Genomic DNA, 22,783 nt, shown 5'->3' on the forward strand with positions numbered 1-22,783 from the left:
TGATGACATTAAGACTAGGTTTATGCAGAAATGCATTACATCAGAACATGCTTTGATAAGCAATTTGTATATAGTAGGTTAGGTGTATATAGTAGTTACAGGTTAATTGTAGTTGTAAATAGTAGTTATAAGTAGTCTCCTTTTTCAAATTCAAAACAAACCAATCCCACCAAGGTGGTCATACTCTAATAACAGGCCTGATAGGACTAGGAACTGTAAATAATAATTAAAAATTTCAAATGTACTAAAGTTGAAAAGACGCATCTGTGTCACTTGATAATCCATACATGTAAACCAAACAAATACAAGAAATAAAGATCATTTGAATTGAAAAAAAAAAAAAGAATTGAATTGCTTTTGCTCATCACATTGATTCTCTGCTTGAACGTCAAGCAGTACAGTTCGGTCTTTGCTCGCTCTGTCGAGTTGTTCTAAAGTTTCTAGTTTGTTCCAAACATTCGCAGTTTAATCGCGTCGTCAGTAGTGTCGGTCGCTTCGTGTGATGGGAAGACAGCGCTCCCGGAGCAGGCTCCGAGAGAAAACGGAGAAGAAGAACAGCGGTGAGGGTAGCTTGAGTGTACCTATTTCGAATAGGTACGCTACTCTTCCCACCGATGTAGGGAATACCACCTCAGCCACGGTGAAGCGGTCAAAGAAGAGGAAGAAAAATCAAGGCCAGTGCGATGGTGCGAGTGGACGGGACGATGCCACCGCGACGAACGTCAGCGTCATTGGTGATTTCGGCGACGCCGTCGACAACGAAACTGCTGCCACCCCGAGTGCAGCAAAAATGAAGCTTCCTCCACTAGTGGTGAAGCAAGTCCCACTCAACACGCTGATTGGCGATCTTTCATCGCTGGGCGTTGCAGCTGAGTTTAAGCTCGGCAGGATCGGCACCAAGGTGATGCTCCGAACAAAAGCGGAGTACGAAGTGGCCGTGAAATATCTGAAGGATACCAAGGCGGAATTCTTCACGCACGACATCCCCGGTGAGAAGCCCTTCAAGGTAGTCATCAGGGGTCTACCAAACTTCGACCCCAAGATGGTCGAAGCTGAAATCAACCGGTACAAGCTTGCCCCAATCGCTGTCTTCCGAATGACAAGGAGAGACGAAAACGTGAAGACGTACCCGGATTGTCTTTTCCTGGTGCACTTCCAGAAAGGGACGGTGACGCTCAATGCGCTACAAGCCATCCGATCAATCTGCTCCATCATCGTACGGTGGGAGCCATACCGTGGTGGCCATCGTGACGTAACGCAGTGTATGAGGTGCCTCAATTTTGGACACGGTACCCGCAACTGCAACATCAAGCCACGCTGCAGCAACTGCGCTCAAGAACACGCCACTTCCAACTGCCCTGCGGATGGAGCCGTGGCGATAAAATGCGCTAACTGTGGTGGTGCACATCAAGGTTCCGACAGACAGTGCTCCAAACGCGAGGACTTCAAACGCATCCGAAAGCTGGCGTCAAGCAACAATCAACCAGGACGAAAGAAGGACAAAACCCCATCATTCAGGACGGAGGATTTTCCGCCTCTTCGTGCTCCCCAGCAAAGGCAAGTGAATTCGCGGGTGCAACCCGCCCCCCCTCAAGAAGCTTCCGGTGATTCTGCTGGTCAAAGCTCTCCATCCCCCCCTGGATTCTGGAGACAACCAACAGCGCAAAACAACAACCCCGATCTGTTCTCAGCGGATGAACTGATGGAAATTTTCGTCAACATGTCCGGTGCTCTTCGTAAGTGCCGCAATAAGCCCGAACAGATCCAGGTGCTCGGTAAGTTCATCATCCAGTATGGCGTCTAAACCGCTAACTATCGTCACCTGGAATGCTTGCTCTGTAAGAGCAAAAGAGATTGAGCTTGCCGACTTCCTCCGCAAGCACAGCATCGACGTGGGCCTTCTAACCGAGACCCATCTAAAGTCCGGCGACAGCTTCTGGTTGCCTGACCACAACATTATCCGGCTTGATCGCACCAGCTCCAGGGGGGGTGGTGTTGCGGTCGTCGTCAAGAAAGGAATAAAATACCACACTCTGTCCTATATCCGCACCTCTATCATCGAGGCCCTTGGTGTGGAGGTGGAGTCGTCGACTGGATACATCCAGTTCATCGCTGTCTACTGCCCTCGACAGTGTGCCGCCAGCAGTGGACTAGCGGCTAAATTTAAGAAGGACCTGTCCACCATCACCCGTACCGGTTCCCGCTTCGTTGTTGGAGGAGATCTGAATGCTCGTCATGAGGCATGGCGGAACTACCAGCAGAACCAGAACGGTCGTCTGCTGTTCGACCATTCGCAGCATGGGCTGTACTCCGTTTGGTTCTCGGACGAGCCAACATTCATCTCACCGGCAGGCAACCCATCGACGCTAGACCTGTTTCTTTCAAATACCGGCTTGTCCAAGCCGGTAGCCTTAAACGAACTCAGCTCCGACCATCAACCGGTGGTGGCTGAACTGGGATACAACGTAGCTGCTGCTCCAAGCCTGCGCAAGGACTACCATCGCGTAAACTGGGCCCAGTTTGGACGCGTGGTAGACAGGCACATCATCGACAACCCGCCGCTTGACTCCGTGGAGGACATCGACCGAGCGTTGGAAGTACTCCACCAAGCCATAACCGTGGCTGACGAGGCGTGCATCCGACGAGTTCCTGTGAGGGGTAAGTTTATTGCCATTGATTCCCACACCCAACTCTTAATTCGCCTGAGAAATGTTCGTAGACGCCAGTTTCAGAGGACTGGAGATCTAGCGAGGAAACGTGAAATGGCCAATCTGAACAAGGAGATTGCTTCCAGAATGGTCTCACTCCGGAACGAAAGTTTCGGGCGGCTTGTCCAGAATCTGGACGACCGCTCCAGACCATTCTGGAAAGTTGCCAAGGTCTTAAAGACGCACCCTAAACCCATTCCGCCACTAAAAGATGAAAATGATGACGATCGGCTCATAATCACCCCTCAGGAGAAAGCAAATGCGATTGGTGAGCATATTGCCAAATCGCACTTGCTTGGCTCCAACATCCAAAGTCCGCTCGAAGTTCAGGTTGAGCAATGCGTACTCAACCTTGATTCCTCCCCTTGTGCCATCCCTCCGGAGGATAGAATCACAGTGGAACAGATTTGCTCAGCGCTGAAATGCACCAAAAACATGAAGGCCCCCGGGTTTGACGGAATATTCAACCTAGTGTTGAAAAATCTCAGCATGAAGGTTCACTCTCTGCTGGCTGCTGCCTTCAACAGATGCTTGGAACTGCACTACTTTCCAAGTATCTGGAAGACAGCGAAAATCATACCTATCCGCAAACCCGGGAAGGACCCAACGCTAGCTTCAAGCTACAGACCAATCAGCCTCCTTTCAGCGCTGAGCAAATTGTTCGAGAAACTCATTCTCAATCGTTTGCTCAAGTTTGTCTTGGAAAATAACATTCTCCTTCCGGAACAGTTTGGGTTCAGAAAGGGGCACTCCACCAATCACCAGCTAGTGCGGGTGATGAATAACATCCGAAGTAACAAAGCTGTATCCAAGTCCACAGCCATGGCATTGTTAGACGTTGAGAAAGCGTTTGATAATGTCTGGCACAATGGGCTTGTATACAAGCTTTGTAACTTCAACTTTCCATTACATCTGGTTAAAATCACCCGTAGCTACCTCCAGCAAAGGTCGTTTAAGGTATCGTTGAATGGTTGTCTTTCCGACACGTTTTCCATCCCCGCAGGAGTCCCGCAAGGCAGTCTGCTGGGACCCTTGCTTTACAGCATTTACACTTCCGACATTCCTCCCCTTGGAGACGGTTGCGTGTTTTTCCTGTTCGCAGATGATACCGCAATAGCCGTCAAAGGAAGGATGCCTCGCGAAATAACGAACAAACTTCAACGATGCCTTAACGCCTTTGCTGATTATGCCAACACGTGGAAAATCAAAATCAATGCTTCCAAAACACAAACAATCATGTTCCTCCATCGGCAATCACCCAAACTAAAACCGGCTCCCTCTTGTACTGTAATCATAAATGGCACAAGGGTTGAGTGGTCCGCCGAAGTAACCTATCTCGGGATGTTGTTTGACGAAAAGCTCCTATTCCGCTCGCATGTGGAGAAAACCGTAGTCAAGTGTTCCGCCTTGGTTAGGAGTCTGTATCCGCTGATTTGCCGCAGATCCCGCCTCTCAAGGGTGAACAAACTGGCCGTCTACAAACAAATCGTAGCACCTGCGATCCTCTACGCAGCTCCGGTGTGGGAATCATGTGCACAGACTCACAGGAACAAAATCCAGGTAGCTCAGAATAGAGTGCTGAGGATGGTTCTTGATCGTCCTTTCGACACTAGAATAACAAATTTACATGAAGAGGCAGGCATTGCCAAAATAGATTCCAAAATTAACGAAATTAAGACAAAATTTGCACAAAAATGTAATTTATCAGAACATGCTTTGATAAGCAATTTGTATATAGTAGGTTAGGTGTACATAGTAGTTGTAGGTTAGTTGTAGTTGTAAATAGTAGTTATAAGTAGTCTCCTTTTTCAAATTTTCAAACAAGCCAATCCCACCAAGGTGGTCATTCTCTAAAACAGGCCTGATAGGACTAGGAACTGTAAATAATAATTAAAATCTCAAATGTACCAAAGTTGAAAAGACGCATCTGTGTCACTTAACAAATTCATACATGTAAACCACACAATCACAAGAAATAAAGATCATTTAAATGGCAAAAAAAAAAATGCTTTTGCTCATTTTCGCTTCGGACGGCGTGGCACTTGGTCCCAGTGATGCCACATATACAGATTTATCTGTAATGATACAATTTTTTTTTCAATATTTTGATACAGATATCTGTATATGCAGATTACAGATTTTTGAAAAATATACAGATTTTTCAGATTTTTCAAATAAATGTATAAATAAATTTCATATATTTTTTTTTATATTTATTATTTACGATAAATAATTATTTTTTCCCTTCTAAGCAACTTGAATTCAATCTGATCATCAAATCCAAATCGATTTTTCACTAAATGAATATTATTATTTTAGCTGCGAATTGCCTTGGAATCTTTCGAATGGACTTATGATGTTCAGATGTTCTGATGTCTCGTTATAAGGGATTTTAGTTTCTCTTTCTATTTGTTTAATTAATCATATCACATGGTTACAGATATGAAGGTTAATTAAATATATTTTTCGTCAAATCGATAAACAAGCCATTTTAGAAAACCAACCAAGGGGTTGATTAAAGTTTGTGAGTCGAAGAGTCAACTTGATATTTTTATAATTGAAAAGCATACTTATAGAAATAAAGATTATTGCATGCCATTCGACTAAACTTCCAGTAAAAGTTCTGTGTTATGTCCAATGTCCAGATAAAGGTTTTCGTAACCTCAGACAAAAACAAAATCAAATTCTAGGGATTTTTGATAGGGGAAATGTTTGCTTCAGCAATACCTTAACTTCGTCAGGGGGGTAAACAAGGTCTTTGAGAGCTTAATTTTGGCATGTGGATACATTGTGTTTTAGAGCATCTATTGGCCAAATTTGAGTGCTCTAGAACTTTGTTTACCCTGCTGACGATAATACGTTAAGGTATTGCCGAAGCCGACATTTCCCTTGGGTAATTCATTACGAAAATTTTCACTGTAGAAGAGATACAAAACACATCAAGATTGTGGGATTTCAAGATTTTAAAAATAGACAAATTCTTTAGAAAGCAAACTTCATTAAAATGCTACGAAATTCGCAAAACTTCTATAAAGTTTGCCGCACTTGTATTTCTGAAGAGGCCTGGCCCCCTTGTCACCCCCATTAGCTATGCCAATGAAACTTTAGTAATTTTTTATGATTCTAAACTTAGAACAAACTGAACTATTTTGAACTATGAATTTGCTCAATGGAGATTTACGTAAATCCGCACTGAGACCATAAAACGGAAATTATACAGATTTTTGTGAGCAAGATTTTTAAAAAGATTTTTTGCGATGAAAATACAGATCTAAATTCGAAAAATGTGGCATCACTGCTTGGTCCTGCAGTAAGCAGGACCAAATCAGCGGCTAAAGGTGGATCACGGCGTGACCACAATAATGATGTAAACCCCCTCCCCCTTTCACAACAACCTCTCCCCCTCCCCCTTCACAACAATCTCTCCCCCTCCCCCCTTCACAACAATCTCTCCCCCTCCCCCCTTCACAACAATCTCTCCCCTCCCTCAACAACCTCTCCTAACCCCCCACCACCACTCATCAACAACCTTTCCTAAACCCCCTCCCCCACCCCTCAAATACCGCTCCTAACAAATCAATATCTATGTGTCGGCCACATACTTACAATATGTACATATAAAAACCATGCGTGACCACACATACTATTCATTTGCGTGTAAATTTCATGTGTACTTCTGAGTGGATTCTGTTTATGTGTGTGTCAAATGAAAATCATGTAGAATTTCACATGGATATTTGTCAAGAAAAATGTGTAAATTGTTTTGAGTCAACCATAACCGAAACATTGAAATACTTGAAAATTTTAAGATAAAGTATAATAGTCAAAAATGCATGAAAAACATCAATTTTGTGTGGTTCTACGTCATACTGCGGTCGTGTCTAGGACACAACCCTTTACTTTTTTGCTTTTGCTTTAAATTGATGAATCTACGTTACGGTCGGCCAGCAGATGGAAATGATGTGAAAATGATAATGACGTTTTGCTAGCTGTCAAATAGTATGGAATATTTTTTAGTACATCATCACTTTTGTGGTTTTGGATTTCAAACCTAGGTGTCGCATGCACTGGTGCAGTTTCGCGTATATTCATCAATTAACCATTTTATTCGAGCACTTAAAATGACGTTTACTACCACTCGAACTTTGAAATAAAACATTATTTTGAGATTTTTTCTTCTAGAACCACGAGAGAAGTAGCCAACATTTGTGCGTTTCATAAAAAAATATAAATTAGTTGATTCAGTTTTGTGAAATCGCTGGTAGAAAGTCACGCCAAAACTGCTTGACAAAGTGGTCAATTGCTGCAGCTTCCTGTAAGCTGCCTTAAGAAAATAATATGTTGCTCACATTCGAAAAAATAAATATCTATTTTCACCGCAAATAATTCACAAACCTACCTGTGGAAAGTGTTCTATTTTATCGTTGTTTTATCTATTTTGCTTCAGAATTATTCGAAAAGTAAACGAGTAGGTATTGCACTGTTGATCTCAACCTATCACAACAATTAAAATTTCAATAAAATTTTCTTTTCAGCAAGAAATCCAAACTCGTAACATAATTTACGTTTGTCCCATCATTGTCTTCAAAAAGTCACCACGAAAACTCGCCAGAATGGGAGAGTGAGAACCGGCCACTCACTTAACTGTGGGCAGGAGTACGCTATTTCAAAACTCCCAAGTTTGGGTATAATCACTCACATCGGTCAAAACTGAACCTACCCCAAAAATGGGTAAACTATGTCGGGAGTGACATATTGACAAATGAACAACAGCATGTCGATGTTGTGTATTTGTCAACTTGTCACTCCCAACATAGTTTACCTATTTAGTTTTGAACCATCTGCGCGGATTCTACCCAAACTGGTGAGTTCTAAATACCCGTGTGTTTGCTGTATTTTGAAGAGGTTCGTGGTGAGTGATTCACTCAATTATTTTCGGGGATGTTTTTGTTTTGCTGCCCTCTCACTCCGAACAACGAAGCTTGAAGGGGTTTTGTGTTTGCAGGTTACTGTTGCTTTCTCACTCGATCTACCTACCACCTTTTTCGAAGCGAACGGGAACTCACTCAATCGAAGCCCGTTCAGTTTTGATTTGGCTCTCGCTTTGGGAAGAGAAGAAGCTAACAGCACGCGAGGAAAGTGTTTGCATCGGGAAGTTTGCATCGGGAAGTTTGCAGCGGTGGGAAAGGCGAGGCTGAGACATCGTTTTTTTTTTTTATTTTTCTACATATAATACGTGTGTTGTGTTACAAAACGAAGACGAAGAAGAGCGGAGCGGAAGAGAGATAATTTTTCAGCTGTTTGTCAGTTCACGACTCATTTGGCAAAGTCCTATCGAATCGAATTGTGCGCTGTGCTGTGTGCCCGTGGCCTGCAGAAGCGGATTTTAGTGGATTGCTAGTGCCCTGGAAGTTGCTGGTAAGTGGAGTTTTGCTTGCCTTTTTCAGTGGGCGATGGGTATTTGATGGGAGATAGTGTGTAGATTCGAAGATTTAGATTTTCTAAAAAATTTGAGGGTTTTTTTTCTTGCATGTTCGATATTTTTCGCCTTTCCTCTCATAACTTCTCTCTGCTAGCTGGTCGTCGAACAAAGAGCGAGCGAAAGAGATGGAGTCGGGATAGGGCCGATCGAACGTGGGAGTGAGATGGATGTAAGTTTATTTTTCTGTGCAGCAATTTTGTGTGCGAGCGCGAGGCGATTGATCACTGCGGGTGGGGTATAGACTTCGGGTAAAGGGGAGGTCAGTAACAGCAGTGCTGCCAGATTTGCTTCAATAATTTTAGGTGTTTTTAGAGTGGTTAGAAATCCGAGGAAAATTGTAACAAACTTTACAAGGCGATACACCCGCTAGTGTACGTGCGTTAAACGTTACTAATCTCTCGGAATGCCTAAGTATTAGGCATTCTTATTACATTACTTATTATTTACTCTATTCTTGCACTCACACTTAAGCATTTAGACAAACGTCAGAGTAGTCAGACGTTTGTGAAATGCTTAAGTAGGGTTAACTACTTCATTCCCGGCCTATCAAGAGTTTTAAATTAGCACCAAATGGAATGTTATTATTACAGATGACTTCCAAATTTATTTACCTTTCCATATGTACCGTTAGCTCTGATAAGGGGTCGCGAAATATTTGTTTATTGTTGAAAATGCAAAACTGCTTCTGGCGGCTCAACTTGACCTACGGATTGTCTATTGGCCTATTAGCCATTGAAACGCCATTGGGATTCTCTTTGGCCTATCGAACGGAAAGAAAAGTGAATTCGCGTGCGCCTTTTGTATTCGAGATCTTATTTTGCGTTCTTCAACACTTCGTCTTGCAGCTATTGAATACAAGCATCGTAGCATCTGTTCGATAGGCCCAAAACGGGCGATTATTCTGAAGAACTGAAGTGCAGAACTTCGGGGAAAATTATAAGTATTACTACAAGAAAACCTTTGAATTTTCCCAAAGTTCTGCACTAATACCACAGACAAACAGACGTAACTCTTTGAAAAAGTTTTTCTTGAAAACATAGTATCTCAAAACATAGGACCTCAGTAGCGACATCTTTCAGGCTTCTCGCGGAAAACAAGCTTGCTCGCTAACTCGCAAACAATATTGCATAAAAGTTCTATAGAATGTATAGAAACGTCAAATTGATTCGATGCCAGCGCTGCGGCGAGTAGTTCGCGGAACTGATAATATTCAAATCAACCGTTAAATGCGTGAACGAAGATACACAATGAAGAGTTCCGTCTGTTTGTCTGTGCTAATACTATAAGTCTATAGACTTCTCTGAATGCCCAAATCTTAATCTTAACATCTTATAGCATATTAGCAACCGGTGGAAACTAACGATTATAAATTGGCTCACTACTTGACTAGCCTATTGGTCCCAAGTACATCCATAGGCGTGCCCCATTTGACAATTTCCAGGATTTTCACATTTCTTAAGGATTTTCTTAGGATCATTTCAAATTGTCTTTAGAATTACTTTTACTTTTAGTATTTCTCTCAATAATCTTATGGTTTTGTCCGGTAATCTCTAGAATTTTTTTTCTATATACATCGGAATTTCGTGCAAAACAATTTTAGAATTCGCTCCAGAAAACTTTTTAAATTAACTCGATTAGGTCGAGTTTCGAACGCCTTTGAATACGGTTGTGTATTAAGTGTGTTCTCTGTTTTGTGCGTGCATTCGCTTTCATAGTTTTTTGCTGCATTTGCCGGATTAGCGGTGGCACTCTGCCTCCCGGACGGTTATACGTGTGTGAGTGGTGGTTTTCTCGCTTTGCGAGAAGTTTTACAATCGAGAAAGAAAACATGATTCATCATGTTTGCAAGCAACAGAAGATTTAACGCTATCCCAAAAGTTCATCCAAAGACACCACGAGCATAAATTAAATTTTATAGCAATTATGCTCCCAACGAAAACATATAAATAATATTATTCAATTGTAACTGGAAGCGTTTGGTACGAGAGGTCCACGCTTTCTTCCTTTCCCTTGATCTCAGGTTGTGGAGTGGTTTCAGATATTCATTTCTGACATCACTTGACTCCTTGAAATCCTCTCTGCGGCACATGCTGCGCAGTTGGCCGGGCCGTTGACAAGAAAAATGACGGATTCGTGAAGCCGTCATTTTCCAGGATGCTTTCAAAGTATTGGCTGCGTTAGTGTGAGATTAGATTAGATTAGATTAGAGAGAAAACTTTTTAAATTAACTCTACGTTTATCTTTGTATTCTAAAAAATTCTCGCGAGAAATTGTTTTAATTTTTCTCTATTATCTTCATTACAAATTTCTTGGAATATTCCTGGAAATCCTAAATATTATGCCATTTAGAATTTAGAAAAGTGTTATCGGAAAATTTTCTTGGGTTTCACCTGAGAATTCTATAGCAATATTTCTCAAAATGCTCTTCAGCATGATCTCTTGGAAACTCTCTTTATAATTCCCATGGAAATTTCTTCACAATCTTCAATATGCTCCAAATTTCCAGTGAATCTTCATCTTCGTCACGCCTTCTATACAGAATGGGTCTAGTCAGCAGAGGAGGACATATGGCTCTTAAAATACTATCCCCAATCTACAACCTACAAGACAAGCACTGAACAGACAAGACTCCTTTTTCCGAAGGAAGAAAATCTGTACCGCGTAAACGACACACGGAAGATCTACGAGAAGCTAAATAGTTCGCGCAAAGGCTACGTGCCGCAAGCCGATATGTGCAAGGACTTGGACGGTAACCTTCTCACGAACGAAAGGTGGAAGCAGTACTATGACAAGCACCTCCACGGTGATGCAGCAAAAAACGAAAGTGGCACAGCAACAGACCTTGGAGCACGCGTAGAAGACGACAGTCTACCGGCACCTGATCTTCAAGAAGTTGAGGAGGACATCTGTCGGCTGAAGAACCACAAAGCAACTGGTGTAGATCGACTACCCAGTGAGCTATTCAAATACGGTGGTGAAGCACTGGCTAGAGCGCTGCACTGGGTGGTTGCCAAGATTTGGGAGGAGGAGATTTTACCGGAGGAGTGGATGGAAGGTGTCGTATGCCCAATCTACAAACAGAGTGACAAGTTGGATTGCTGCAACTACCGCGCGATCACACTGCTGAGCGCCGCCGACAAGGTACTCTCCGAAATTCTATGCCGCCGCATGTCACCATTTGCAAGAGAGTTCGTAGGGGCAATACCAGGCGCTACCACAGACCAAATTTTCGCGCAGGTTCTGCAAAAATGCCGCGAATACAACGTGCCCACACATAATTTGTTCATCGGTTTCAAATCCTTATACGACACAATCGATCGAGATCAGCTATGGCAGATTATGCACGAGTACGGATATCCGGATCGAGTGATGTGCATTGTTCGAGTATCGGGAACACTCTCGGTTCCCTTTGAATCTCGAAGGGGGTTACGGCAAGGTGATGCACTTTCTTGTCTGCTATTCAACATCGCGTTAGAAGGTGTGATCAGAAGAGCTGGGATAGACACGAGTGGCTCGATCTTCAGGAAGTCCCTCCAGCTTCTTGGCTTCGCCGATGACATCGACATCATGGCACGGAACTTTGAGACGATGGCGGAAACGAACATCAGACTGAAGGCTGAAGCTAGGCGGATTGGACTTGCCATCAACGCATCGAAGATAAAATACATGAAAGGAAGAGGTTCTAGGGAAGACCATGTAAGCCTCCCACCCCGAGTTCAGATTCACGGTGACGGAATCGAGGTGGTCGATGAGTTCGTGTATTTGGGCTCACTGGTGACTGCCGAAAATGATACCAGCAGAGAATTTCAAAGACACATTATGGCAGGGAATCGTGCCTACTTTGGACTCCGGAGGACGCTCCGGTCGAATAAAATTCGCCGCCGCACGAAGTTGACTGTCTACAAGACGCTGATTAGACCGGTGGTCCTCTACGGTCATGAGACTTGGACTATGCTCGTGGAGGACCAACGCGCCCTTGCTGTTTTCGAACGGAAGGTGTTGCGTACCATCTACGGTGGAGTGTAGATGGATGACGGAACGTGGAGGAAGCGAATGAACCACGAATTGCACCAGCTGCTGGGTGCACATTGCGAAAATTGGGCGACTACGGTGGGCTGGGCACGTCGTAAGAATGCCGCACGACGACCCTGCGGTGCTCGAAAGCGACCCAACAGGAACAAGAAGAATAGGCGCGCAGCGGGCATGGTGGATCGACCAAGTAGAAGGCGACCTGCGGACCCTTCGTAGACTACGAGGCTGGCGAAGTGTGGTCATGGATCTAGTAGAGTGGAAACGACTTCTTCGGACAGCAGAGGACAACAAGGCCTTAACCTGATTGGTAAGGTAAGGTAATCTACAATCGCATCCGGAGCTTTCGTTACCAGCCCCATGTTCGCTACAACGGCCGAGGCTGTCGTGTTACCGTTCGACTTGCTGGTCCTACAGTCGTTCGCACGACAAACGATTCGCCTTCTGGAGAAAACTAGCGATGCTTCCGATCTCCCAGTCGTCCAAAAAACATCAGAGCTTTTCACTGAAAAAAAAAACCAATGCAACTATCCCCAAAATCTGCCAAAAAGTATACTAGGGCTTGGGACCCCCCAGAAAAAGTTCGTCATATAGTATAAGAGGTAACCGAGCGACGTTTTCAGGGACACTGACGAATCCAAAGGTGACGATACAGTCGGCGCAGGCCTTTTTGGAATAGGCGTCACCAAATCCTAAACCCTGTCAAGACACTGCAGCGTCTTCTCAGCAGAAGCTTACGCCCTCAACCTAGCACTCAACATTTCACGCAAAACGCAACTAACCATTGTAACGGACTCTGCCACTTGTTTCTCTGCGCTGGAGATGGGTAGATCCAAACACCCATGGATCCAATGAATCAAGGCGGCAATGTAATCCAAAAACGTAGATCCCCGGCCACGCAGGCATCCAAGGAAATGTTACAGCAGACCGTCTTGCAGGTGAAGCTAGAAACAACGGTCCATATGATATCCAAATACCAGCCATGGACGCGATAAGGCCAGTCAAACGTGCTATACGACAAGGATGGGACCATCTTTGGCATTCATCACGGGATGTTAAGCTCCGTGAGATAAAATTTACCACTAATCCATGGATGACATGGAAATCCAGTAGACCAACGGATCCTAAATCGGTTAAGGATCGGACATACCAGGCTTACCCACGAGTTCCTGATCAAAAGAACAGACCCACCCGTGTATGTTTCTTGTCAGCAAACCCCAATAAACAAATACCAGAAAATCGATGAAGAGAATCAATCAAAGCATATAGGACCTTTTGAAATGTTCATCTAGATATGCATTGATTGCCCGTAACTATGCGATGTATTCATTTTTATATTTTGCATCACTTGAACGATTAACGAAATGTCCCTAGTACCGACCTATCGTGGTCTTTCGCCAAGCTTCCGTTCATGCCCCTAGGCACAGACCCTTCCACCAAATGTCGTGGCGCACATTTCTCGGATTCAAAATAGGAATCTCTGTAACAACCCCGAAAGTATTTTCAACAGATTGTATAGTTTGATATAATAAAAAAAAAACCCCTTTTGATCCCTGTTCCGCTTTTACTCCACAGACCTGTCCGCGACGCATTGGCATCACTGCAGAAGCAAACCATCAACATCAACAACAGCAACAATAACACCACCAGAAGCAGTAGCTCCTAGGTATATCACTCACTCTCCGTGTTGTTTGTGCTGATTTCGGGTGGATAGGGTGAGCAAGCGGAGGAACGATACTGGTGCTGAGGTTGGTTGTTGTTACCATCAGAGTGAGAGCAGTGTTTTCGTGCGCAGAAGGAAACTTCGTTCTGGCCCGTCGTGGTGCGTGGTATCTACCTACGACAACGACGACGACATCATCATTCGCATTCAAGAGACGACAGCCAGCGACGACATAGTAGAGCAGAGCAATAATTGGCCTAGTGCAGTTGGCGGAGAAGTGTGTTTGCAACATCCGGAATCGGAACTTGTGGAGATTGGAAAATCACAAAAACAACGCAAGACATCGGCTCTTGATTCGAACCAGGATCCCCGGAAGAACCAGGTACCTAAAATGCTACGAAATACGTTTTAATTCTCCGCCAGTTTTCGATGGTTGGTTCGCTCGATAGAGCAAACGAGCCCCATGAGCATAGTGAGCGCACCAAATTCAGCAGTGTGTTCATGTATGGGTGTGTGTGTGTGTAAGTGTATGTATGTTTCTAATTGTTTTCGTTCGTCTCGAGTGTGGTGGACCACGAAAAGTAGAGATTGTGATATTTTCTTGCGATTGAACGCATATATAAACGACGTTACATCAGGTTCAGGTTCACGTTCAGCTTCGAGAAGAGCTGATTACTTAATCTGGCGGCGATTTAACCAAAAAAAAAAAGTTTGTTCGGACTCTGCTGCTGCTGCTGCTTCTGCTGCAATCGAAGAGAGGACGTGTCTGCCTTTTCCTTCGATTGCGTTGACAGGTAGGAAAAGGAAGGACGACGGCCTGAGGTTTTGGGAGCGAAGGGAGGCAACATTGTGTACAGGAATGGAACAGTGAAGGCTCGATTTCACATTCGACGTATTTGTATCGATTCGAGGCGAGCGGAAAATCGGTGTCAGTTGATTCTAATTGAGTCAATGCGTCTGAAAAACTAGTGTTCTTCGTAGTACTGCACCGAACGGTCGAATATCGAGGATTATGCTTACAAAATTTCGCTCAATTGTAAAGGACGAATACCAGCAAAAATTTACATTTAAACACCAAATACCTGACCGAATAGTAATTTTCGGTTCAGCTCTAGTTCTTTGGGCTATTGTTGAAACTTAGAAACTGTGGGCGGTGGGTGGGTGGAGTAGCAGAAATGTCGACTATCTTTGTTGTGGCAATGCTATGCGCATTATCCTTTGTTTGTGGTGTATGTTATCGTCTAGACGTCGAGTTTCCTCCTAATCAAATTTCTTTGTTGGCGGCGCGAAATTTCTAGCTTTGAAGTTTATTTGCAAATCATCTCCTTAAGTATCTGCTTTTTTTCCTAATAGCTTCAAACGATTTAGCACATAGTGACCAACATGACGGAAATAGACTGCAACTGTAACCGATGCTGGTCAGCTACAGCACAAGGAGAATTGTTACAGTCAACTGAATGCCTTCGTACATGAGGTTCCAAAGGGTAACATCAAGATCTAATTTGGCGACTTGGAATGCGAAGACTCGAACAGATGACCGAAAATAATAATACTGTTTGTGACCCGCGGTGGACACACTATAAAATCAACCACATCTGCATCAGTTTAAAATGGAGACGGAGCCTTATTGATGTCTTCTAATCGGTGAGATCCATCTATGCATTGCACGGATCTAGCGACGGGAGGAGAGATTCAAACGGCCATTCAACGAAACCACGACTAGACGATCATGAAGTGGTTGAAGCACCAACAATCTTGGTGAGCGAAGAGAAGCAAAAGAAAATCAGAGGAGCTTAGACCCAAACCCGTCAACGATATTTGACACTAGATGAGCAAGTCGGCTGCTGTTCGAGAAGGTCGTAGGTGCAACAAGCGGCGATATTAGTCTTCTCTACAATATCTAACGTAAAGGCACATGTAAAAGACGCTACTAGGCAACCGCTTAACGACCCCACTGCCCAGCTGAATCGTTGGATTGAGCAATTCGAACCATCTATTCATCTTGCGACAATTAACCAAACATCAACATCTCGGCATGGTCAGTGTTGCGTCGGTCGGATTAAAAAGCCCGCACTGATTTTGATAGCGGTTTTATTATCGTTACAGCTTCAAAGCTAGGGAGGGTTACAATTAGTTTAAGTTAATATAATTCTTCAACAGTACTTACTAATCAGTGGCCTTTCGTGATCTACGGCCTTTTATCCGAATTTAGGTTAAGTTAGGTTAGGTCTCACTGAACTAGGAATCAATATTTTTAAGGCAATTAATGTTAGTCTACATAAGGAAATTTTAGTTATAAACAAGTTACCTTTATCCCTACTTTAGCTCAATATAGTTTAATTATTGTAGTAATAGGAAAACAAATTTTATTTTTAGGAAAATCTTGCGTGTCCACTGCTTGCTTGCACTGCCTTTTATTCTCCTTTTTCCGGAAGTCCGCTCCTTCGATCGTGTTGCCAGACGCTTACTCGCTGACACTGACAGCTTCGACCGTTGCGCTACACCCTTCAGGAACGTCCGTGATCAGGGTGGCCAGCTCGTCGTCTTTGGCGCCAACAGTCTCCCCCGGGTGTAGTCCGGAGCTCTCCGGAACTCCACCATTCTCCTTCACGTCGAGCAATGCCAACCGAGATACCGGCCGCACTGGCGTCTTCGTCCCGATCCTGACGACAGCTTGTCGGTTTCGACCACCTGCTCCCGGGATCATCCTAATGATTCACCCGCGCTCCCATCCATTCCGCTTCGTCGGTTCTGCCACCATCACTAAATCGCCTGGCTTCGGTTGCCGACGGATTACCGGCAAATACTCCATTAACCATCGCTTCCAGAATGTGTCCAGTTGCTGCTGAATCAACTTCCAGGAAACACCCAGGAGTTGACCGCGGGCCAGATGGCTAAATGGTTGCGAAACGGTTTCTTCCAAATTGTCTTGCTGCTTCTCCCCGTTTGAGCTTAGCAGCAGGAAATGGTTCGGTGTTAGGGCCTCTGCTTCCTCGGACTCAAGTGGCAAGTACGTCAGAGGCCTTGAATTCACAATCATTTCAACCTCCACGACCAATGTCTGGAGCCCCTCGTCGTCAAGCTTCCCCTCGGAGTACGCTTCTCCCATGGCAGATTTTACGGATCGTACTAGGCGTTCCCACGCTCCGCCCATATGTGGTGCTCCTGGCGGGATGAAGGTCCACTTGGTGTTGGCACTGGTAAACTTTTCGGACAGTTCCTGGCTTATCTGATGTTGTAGTACACGTTCGGCTCCCTGAAAGTTTGTGCCGTTATCACTAAAAAACTCGGCTGGCGGTCCGCGACGGCCTACAAATCGACGGACGCATGAGATGAACGACTCCGTCGATAGTGCATACGCAATCTCTAGATGTACGGCCCCAGATGTACAGTGCAACCCAGCGTTTGACAGTAGATCTTCCCAGCTTCACAAGCAGCGGTCCGAAATATGTAATCCACTCCGGTGTAAGTGAAGGCTCGTTCATGATGGGCTAGGCGAGCTTGAGGGAGCGGTGCCATCGAAGGAACTGCTGGTCGAGCCCGATGAATTTTGCAGGGTATGCAATCGCGACTCACCTTCTTAACGACCACCCGCAGCCTTGGAATCGCGTACCGCTGGCGGACTTCATTCACTACCGTTTCAGAGTTTCCATGACGGTAGTAGCGATGGTATCGATGCACCAGAAGCTCTGTGACTCGATGTTTATTCGGAAGGATCACTGGATGACACGCGTTGTAAGAAACGTCCTTGGCGGCTCCAATACGACCCTGTTCCCGAAGCAAGCCTTGCTTATCCATAATCGGCATTAGCGAATAGATAGCGCTGGATTTCCCGATGACCTTCTGACCGCTTTCATTGGGCAGTTTGCTTGACAGTGCTGCAACTTCATCCGGATAGGTTTCTCGCTGCACCAGCTTGAGTATGATCTCTTCGGCTACCTGTAATTCTGACTGTTGCAGATGTCCTGTGAACCTCGGCAGTTTACCGGTCGCATTGTGCAGAAACCATAGAACATAAGCTGTCACACGTTGCAATCTGTCCCAGGAGGAGAAACGGTTAAAGTCTATGATTGGTTCGAAGGAGCAATGGTGCAGGACTGATGCACGCATTTCTTCCGTGGTTGTCGATGTCGCTTCCTTGGAGCGGGGCCATTCTTCTTCTGGAACTTTTAGAAAGGTTGGTCCGTGGAACCATTTGCTCTCGTGGTCGAAGCAAGGTCCGCTTCCCCATTTCGTCGCTTCGTCCGCGGGATTAGACTTTGAAGGTACCCACCGCCACTCACTCGCTGTGGTGTGCTCCAGTATCTCGCCCACTCTGCAGGAAACAAACTGTCCATAGTTACGCGGATCGGATTTAATCCAGGCTAGCGCAGTTCTGAAATCCGTCCAATAGATTACCTTCGACACAGACACATCATGATTTTCTCGAACGAACTTTGACCATCGCACTCCCAAAACGCATGCCGGCAATTCCAATCTAGGGATAGACCATGGCTTCAATGGAGCGACCTTGGATTTGGCGGCAATCAGACAGCATTGCGGATCACTTGTTTCGCTAAAAATGCGCAGGTAAATTGCGCAAGAATAAGCTACCTCACTAGCGTCCATGAAAACGTGCATTTCTGCGCCTTGATAGGTCCTTCGAGTGGCATGAGGGAAGTAGCATCTGGGAATTCGGACTTCGGCAATGTACTCGATCATTTGTACCCACCTCTGCCACTTTGCGTAGGCTTCGTCGCTGATTCGTTCGTCCCATCCAGTTCCTTCTCGCCACAGATCCTGTATCAACACCTTTCCGTGGATGACGAACGGCGAGAGCAATCCAAGAGGATCAAATAGTGTCATAACGCAGCGTAAGATCTGTCTCTTTGTCGGCCGCGTCGCTGTGCTCATCAGCGTTTGCACCTCGTCACTCATCTGGGTGGAGAAACTGAGCTCATCCGTTGACGGACTCCATAGCATACCGAGCACTCTTTCAGTTTTCGATCCATCGATCAGGTTGATCTGCTTAGCTGGTTCGTGCTGCACTTCACCTAGCTGATCCAGTACGACGCTACTGTTCGACCGCCAGTTGTGTAACTGGAATCCTCCATTGCCGTGAACGTAACGCACGTCACTCGCCACCTTCGCTGCTTCCTCTTCGGTGCTGAAACTCGCTAGGTAGTCGTCAACATAATGATCATAGATAATCGCTTTTGCTGCTTCAGGATAGAGCTCAGCGTACAATTCGGCATTCCGATTCTTGACAAATTGCGCTGATGCTGGCGAACAAGTGCTCCCGAATGTAGCGACATCCATCAGATAGATGACGGGTTCTTCTGACGGACTGGACCTCCACAGGAAGCGCTGAGAGTGTTTGTCATGTTTCAGAATTCCAACTTGGTGGAACATCTCCTGGATATCCGAACTCACTGCCACGTTGTACTGTCGGAAGTTAAATAGAATAGCCGGAAGAGAAGGTAGTTGGTCAGGTCCCTTGAGAAGAGCACTGTTCAGTGATACGCCGTCCACCTTTGCAGCGGCGTCCCAAATGATTCGAATTTTCCCCGGTTTCTTGGCGTTCATAACCGCTCCAATCGGAAGGTACCATATTCTCCTAGGATCAGCCGCATCCAACTCCTCCTTCGTAGCCTTGTGCGCGTAGCCCTTCTCTTCGTATTCTTCGATTTTTCTGTGGAGGTTCTCCTTCAGGACCGGATCACGTTCCATTCGGCGCTCGAGGCATTCTAGTCTGCGCAGAGCCATGTTATAGCTGTTAGGAAATTCGAACTCGTCTTCCTTCCATAACAGCCCCGTTTCAAAGTGATTCTCCGTTCGCCGGGTTGTAGCTTCCATTATGGTTAACGCTCGTTCATCCTCTTTCGATAACGGAACGTCCACTTGCTGCACTCCAGCTCCCTCTACGGCAAAGAACTCTTTGATGGTCTCATGAAGATCCTCATCGCAATTGCACTTGCAGGTGTGAAAGTTGTGGGATTCATTTTCGTTGTTCCGGCGTGGACCGTATACACACCAGCCCAGCCTGGTTTTTACCGCCACAGGACCAGTTCCATCGCCCTCTTTAGTCTTCAGCGGAACCGCTAAACGAAGGTTGTTGACACCAATGAGAATTTTTGGCTTTGCATTCTCGTAGCTGCTGATGGGAATATCCTTCAAATGCGCATGTTGTTTCACGGCTTCTTCCGCGCTGAAGCTTTGATACGGAAGACTGAGGCTTTGCACTGTTCTCGCGTTACTGAGCTTTTGCCGTTTAGTATGTCCCATGCCAGCAGTCTCGATAGAAATTCGCTGCGAAACCTTCTCCATCCGCGTGGTGTTACCAGTCCATCGGAGGCATAGAGGTTGTGGGCTGCCTGTAACGCCTAATGATTCAGCCAAATCACTTTCCACCAAAGTTAAGTCCGAACCCTCATCGAGGAAGGCGAAAGTGTTGATCGAACGGGTCTTTCCGTGAACAGTCACAGGGTGCTAAGTACATCGATAAGCGTATCCCATTCTAATCCAAATTCTAGTTTGACAGATAAAATGAGGTGTTCGTGGATTTTCCTATGTTTCGAGGGGTGCATCGATTGGACCTTAGGACCGAAGAGAGTACCAGAGCTGACCCAAAAAGTTGAACACGTTTCTTCGAGACCTTCTGGTCTTAGAGTTACCTCTATGGATGTACTCTGTATTGCTTCGAATAAGCTAGTTTTAGTTGGTTTCTATTTTACTGTGACTGTGGGATTCTGGCTTTCGCCGATTATCCCTCCACGAGCACATGATCATTGCGGTCGCACTGGCAGTGACGGTCGCTGAATACTGAGTGGTGGCGAAGGGCAACATTGGTGAACACCGCAAGCGGAATCATTTGTCAGCACTTTTTTAATGCATCCAGTTTACTGAAATTTGGCTGGAAGATTCTAAATAATTCATATAAACAAATGAAGCATTTGTTTTTATTTCCACCGTAAAACATTTCTGGTAGAAACAAGATTCAAACTGAACGCTTTCTTAACTGTGCGTATTTTCTTTCTCTTGCAGCTCTCGCGGCTGGTAGTACCAATTCATCAGCGCGCTCGCTTAAATCTTCGCTGTTCCCCCGTGTGCCGGCGCCCGCGCAACAATGTCCTCGCCCAGTGCCGGCAAGCGTCGGATGGACACCGATGTGATCAAGCTGATCGAAAGCAAACACGAGGTTACCATCCTGGGCGGTCTGAATGAGTTCTGTGTCAAATTCTTCGGACCTCGAGGGACACCGTACGAAGGTGGCGTGTGGAAGGTCCGTGTCCACCTGCCGGAGCACTACCCCTTCAAGTCGCCCAGCATTGGGTTCATGAACAAAATCTACCATCCCAACATCGACGAAGTGTCCGGAACGGTGTGCCTGGACGTGATCAACCAAGCGTGGACGGCACTGTACGATCTGTCCAACATCTTCGAATCGTTCTTACCGCAGCTACTGACGTACCCCAATCCGGTCGATCCGCTCAACGGGGATGCCGCCGCCATGTATCTTCACAAACCGGAGGAGTACAAGAAGAAGGTGGCCGACTACGTGCGGCGGTACGCGACCGAGGAAGCCCTCCGCGATCAGGAACCTACCGAAAGCACCGACAGCGAGTCCAGCATGTCCGATTTCAGTGAAGACGAAGCGCAGGATATGGAATTATAACAACGGCTAGCCACGATACTAACCAATTATTACTATTAAAGGTAACAAAAGCGGCAGCGGAAGGGTGAGAAAAGAAATCTTTTTACTAAAGTAAATGTTTACGCGTAGGGTCTCACACTATACATTAAACATTACACTCAAACACACACACACACGAACACTCGTACACTTCATTGAGGAACAGGAACAACACACCAACAACTCTCAACGTGCTCTCCGTGCTGTAGGGGGAGATTAAATCTATTAACATTATAGAGTAAAACTTACCAATACCAAAAACAAACAAAAAAAAAAAAGGAAAATGCCAGCAGCATGAATAACGAAACGAGTAAATATTTCGACTCATTGGTCAAATTAGAGTGTGCATCTTAGCAAGTTGAATAAAACCACTTACAGTGTGTCCTGTGAGGAGCCACCGTAAGCATACAGTTTGGCTATGTCCTTTCCTCTCTGGCCATCCCTAGTTGGGGGGAAAATAACATACGAATTTAGCTAGTTTCCCTTCGTTACGGACCACTCACTGTACTCTCATCCACACATCAATTGCTACTACACCTATACATATTACGATCCATCTCGTCGTCACGTCGTGCGCGGTTAGACTTTAAATGTGCGGTAGAATCCACTTGTTTTATCCAACCATTTACATGTACATGTACATGTTTTTTTTTTCTTTCACACAGCTGAGCTTGAGTTTAGTAGAATTTTATTTACACCTGCAACTGCAGCAGCCGATCTTTTAAAATTGTGCGTGTGGCAATAATGACATCACCCGCCTAGTTTTTTTTCCCTCGTCCCGAATGGCGCTCTAGTTTTCTCATTGAATTGTTTTTTTTTTTAAAAAGGTCATTCTCAATTATTAATAACAAATGGATGTTGTGCGCGCGGGAGCAGATTGTTTATTATTGATTAGTTATTAGTATATTATTAATATATATGATAGTAGGAAGTAAATGAAATAAGAAAAGTAATTATAACATTTGAAAAAGATGCAAAAAAAATGACTAAAACTAAAAATGTGAAAGCAAACGCGAAGGAATACAAGTGGGAAATTTTGAACAAAAAAAAATTAAGAAGAAAAATATCGAAGAAAATTTAATAACTAAAGAAACCGGTAGTGATTAAGCGATGTTTGTAATTTCGATGAATGAGAATTATTCTTTGATGAGTACATAGTAACAAAACAGAAGACCGAAAAAGTCGCATATATTTAAACAATATTAAATAAAAATTGTGACATAAATTAA

General features: G+C 44.9%; 1 protein-coding gene across 1 annotated transcript; it reads left to right on the top strand.

Moving 5' to 3' along the window:
• Nucleotides 1-7,925: 7,925 nt before the first annotated feature.
• On the top strand, nucleotides 7,926-22,783 carry UbcE2H (ubiquitin conjugating enzyme E2H). Its single transcript, XM_065229992.1, has 3 exons — nucleotides 7,926-8,126; nucleotides 13,795-14,264; nucleotides 20,906-22,783. The coding sequence occupies exon 3, from the start codon at nucleotides 20,988-20,990 to the stop codon at nucleotides 21,534-21,536; it is 549 nt and encodes a 182-aa protein (XP_065086064.1). The 5' UTR covers nucleotides 7,926-8,126; nucleotides 13,795-14,264; nucleotides 20,906-20,987; the 3' UTR covers nucleotides 21,537-22,783.

The sequence above is a fragment of the Ochlerotatus camptorhynchus genome, unplaced genomic scaffold (assembly GCF_037179485.1).
Source record: "Ochlerotatus camptorhynchus isolate MF236.1 unplaced genomic scaffold, CSIRO-AGI_Acam_v1.1 ptg000325l, whole genome shotgun sequence".
Classification (NCBI taxonomy): domain Eukaryota; kingdom Metazoa; phylum Arthropoda; class Insecta; order Diptera; family Culicidae; genus Ochlerotatus; species Ochlerotatus camptorhynchus.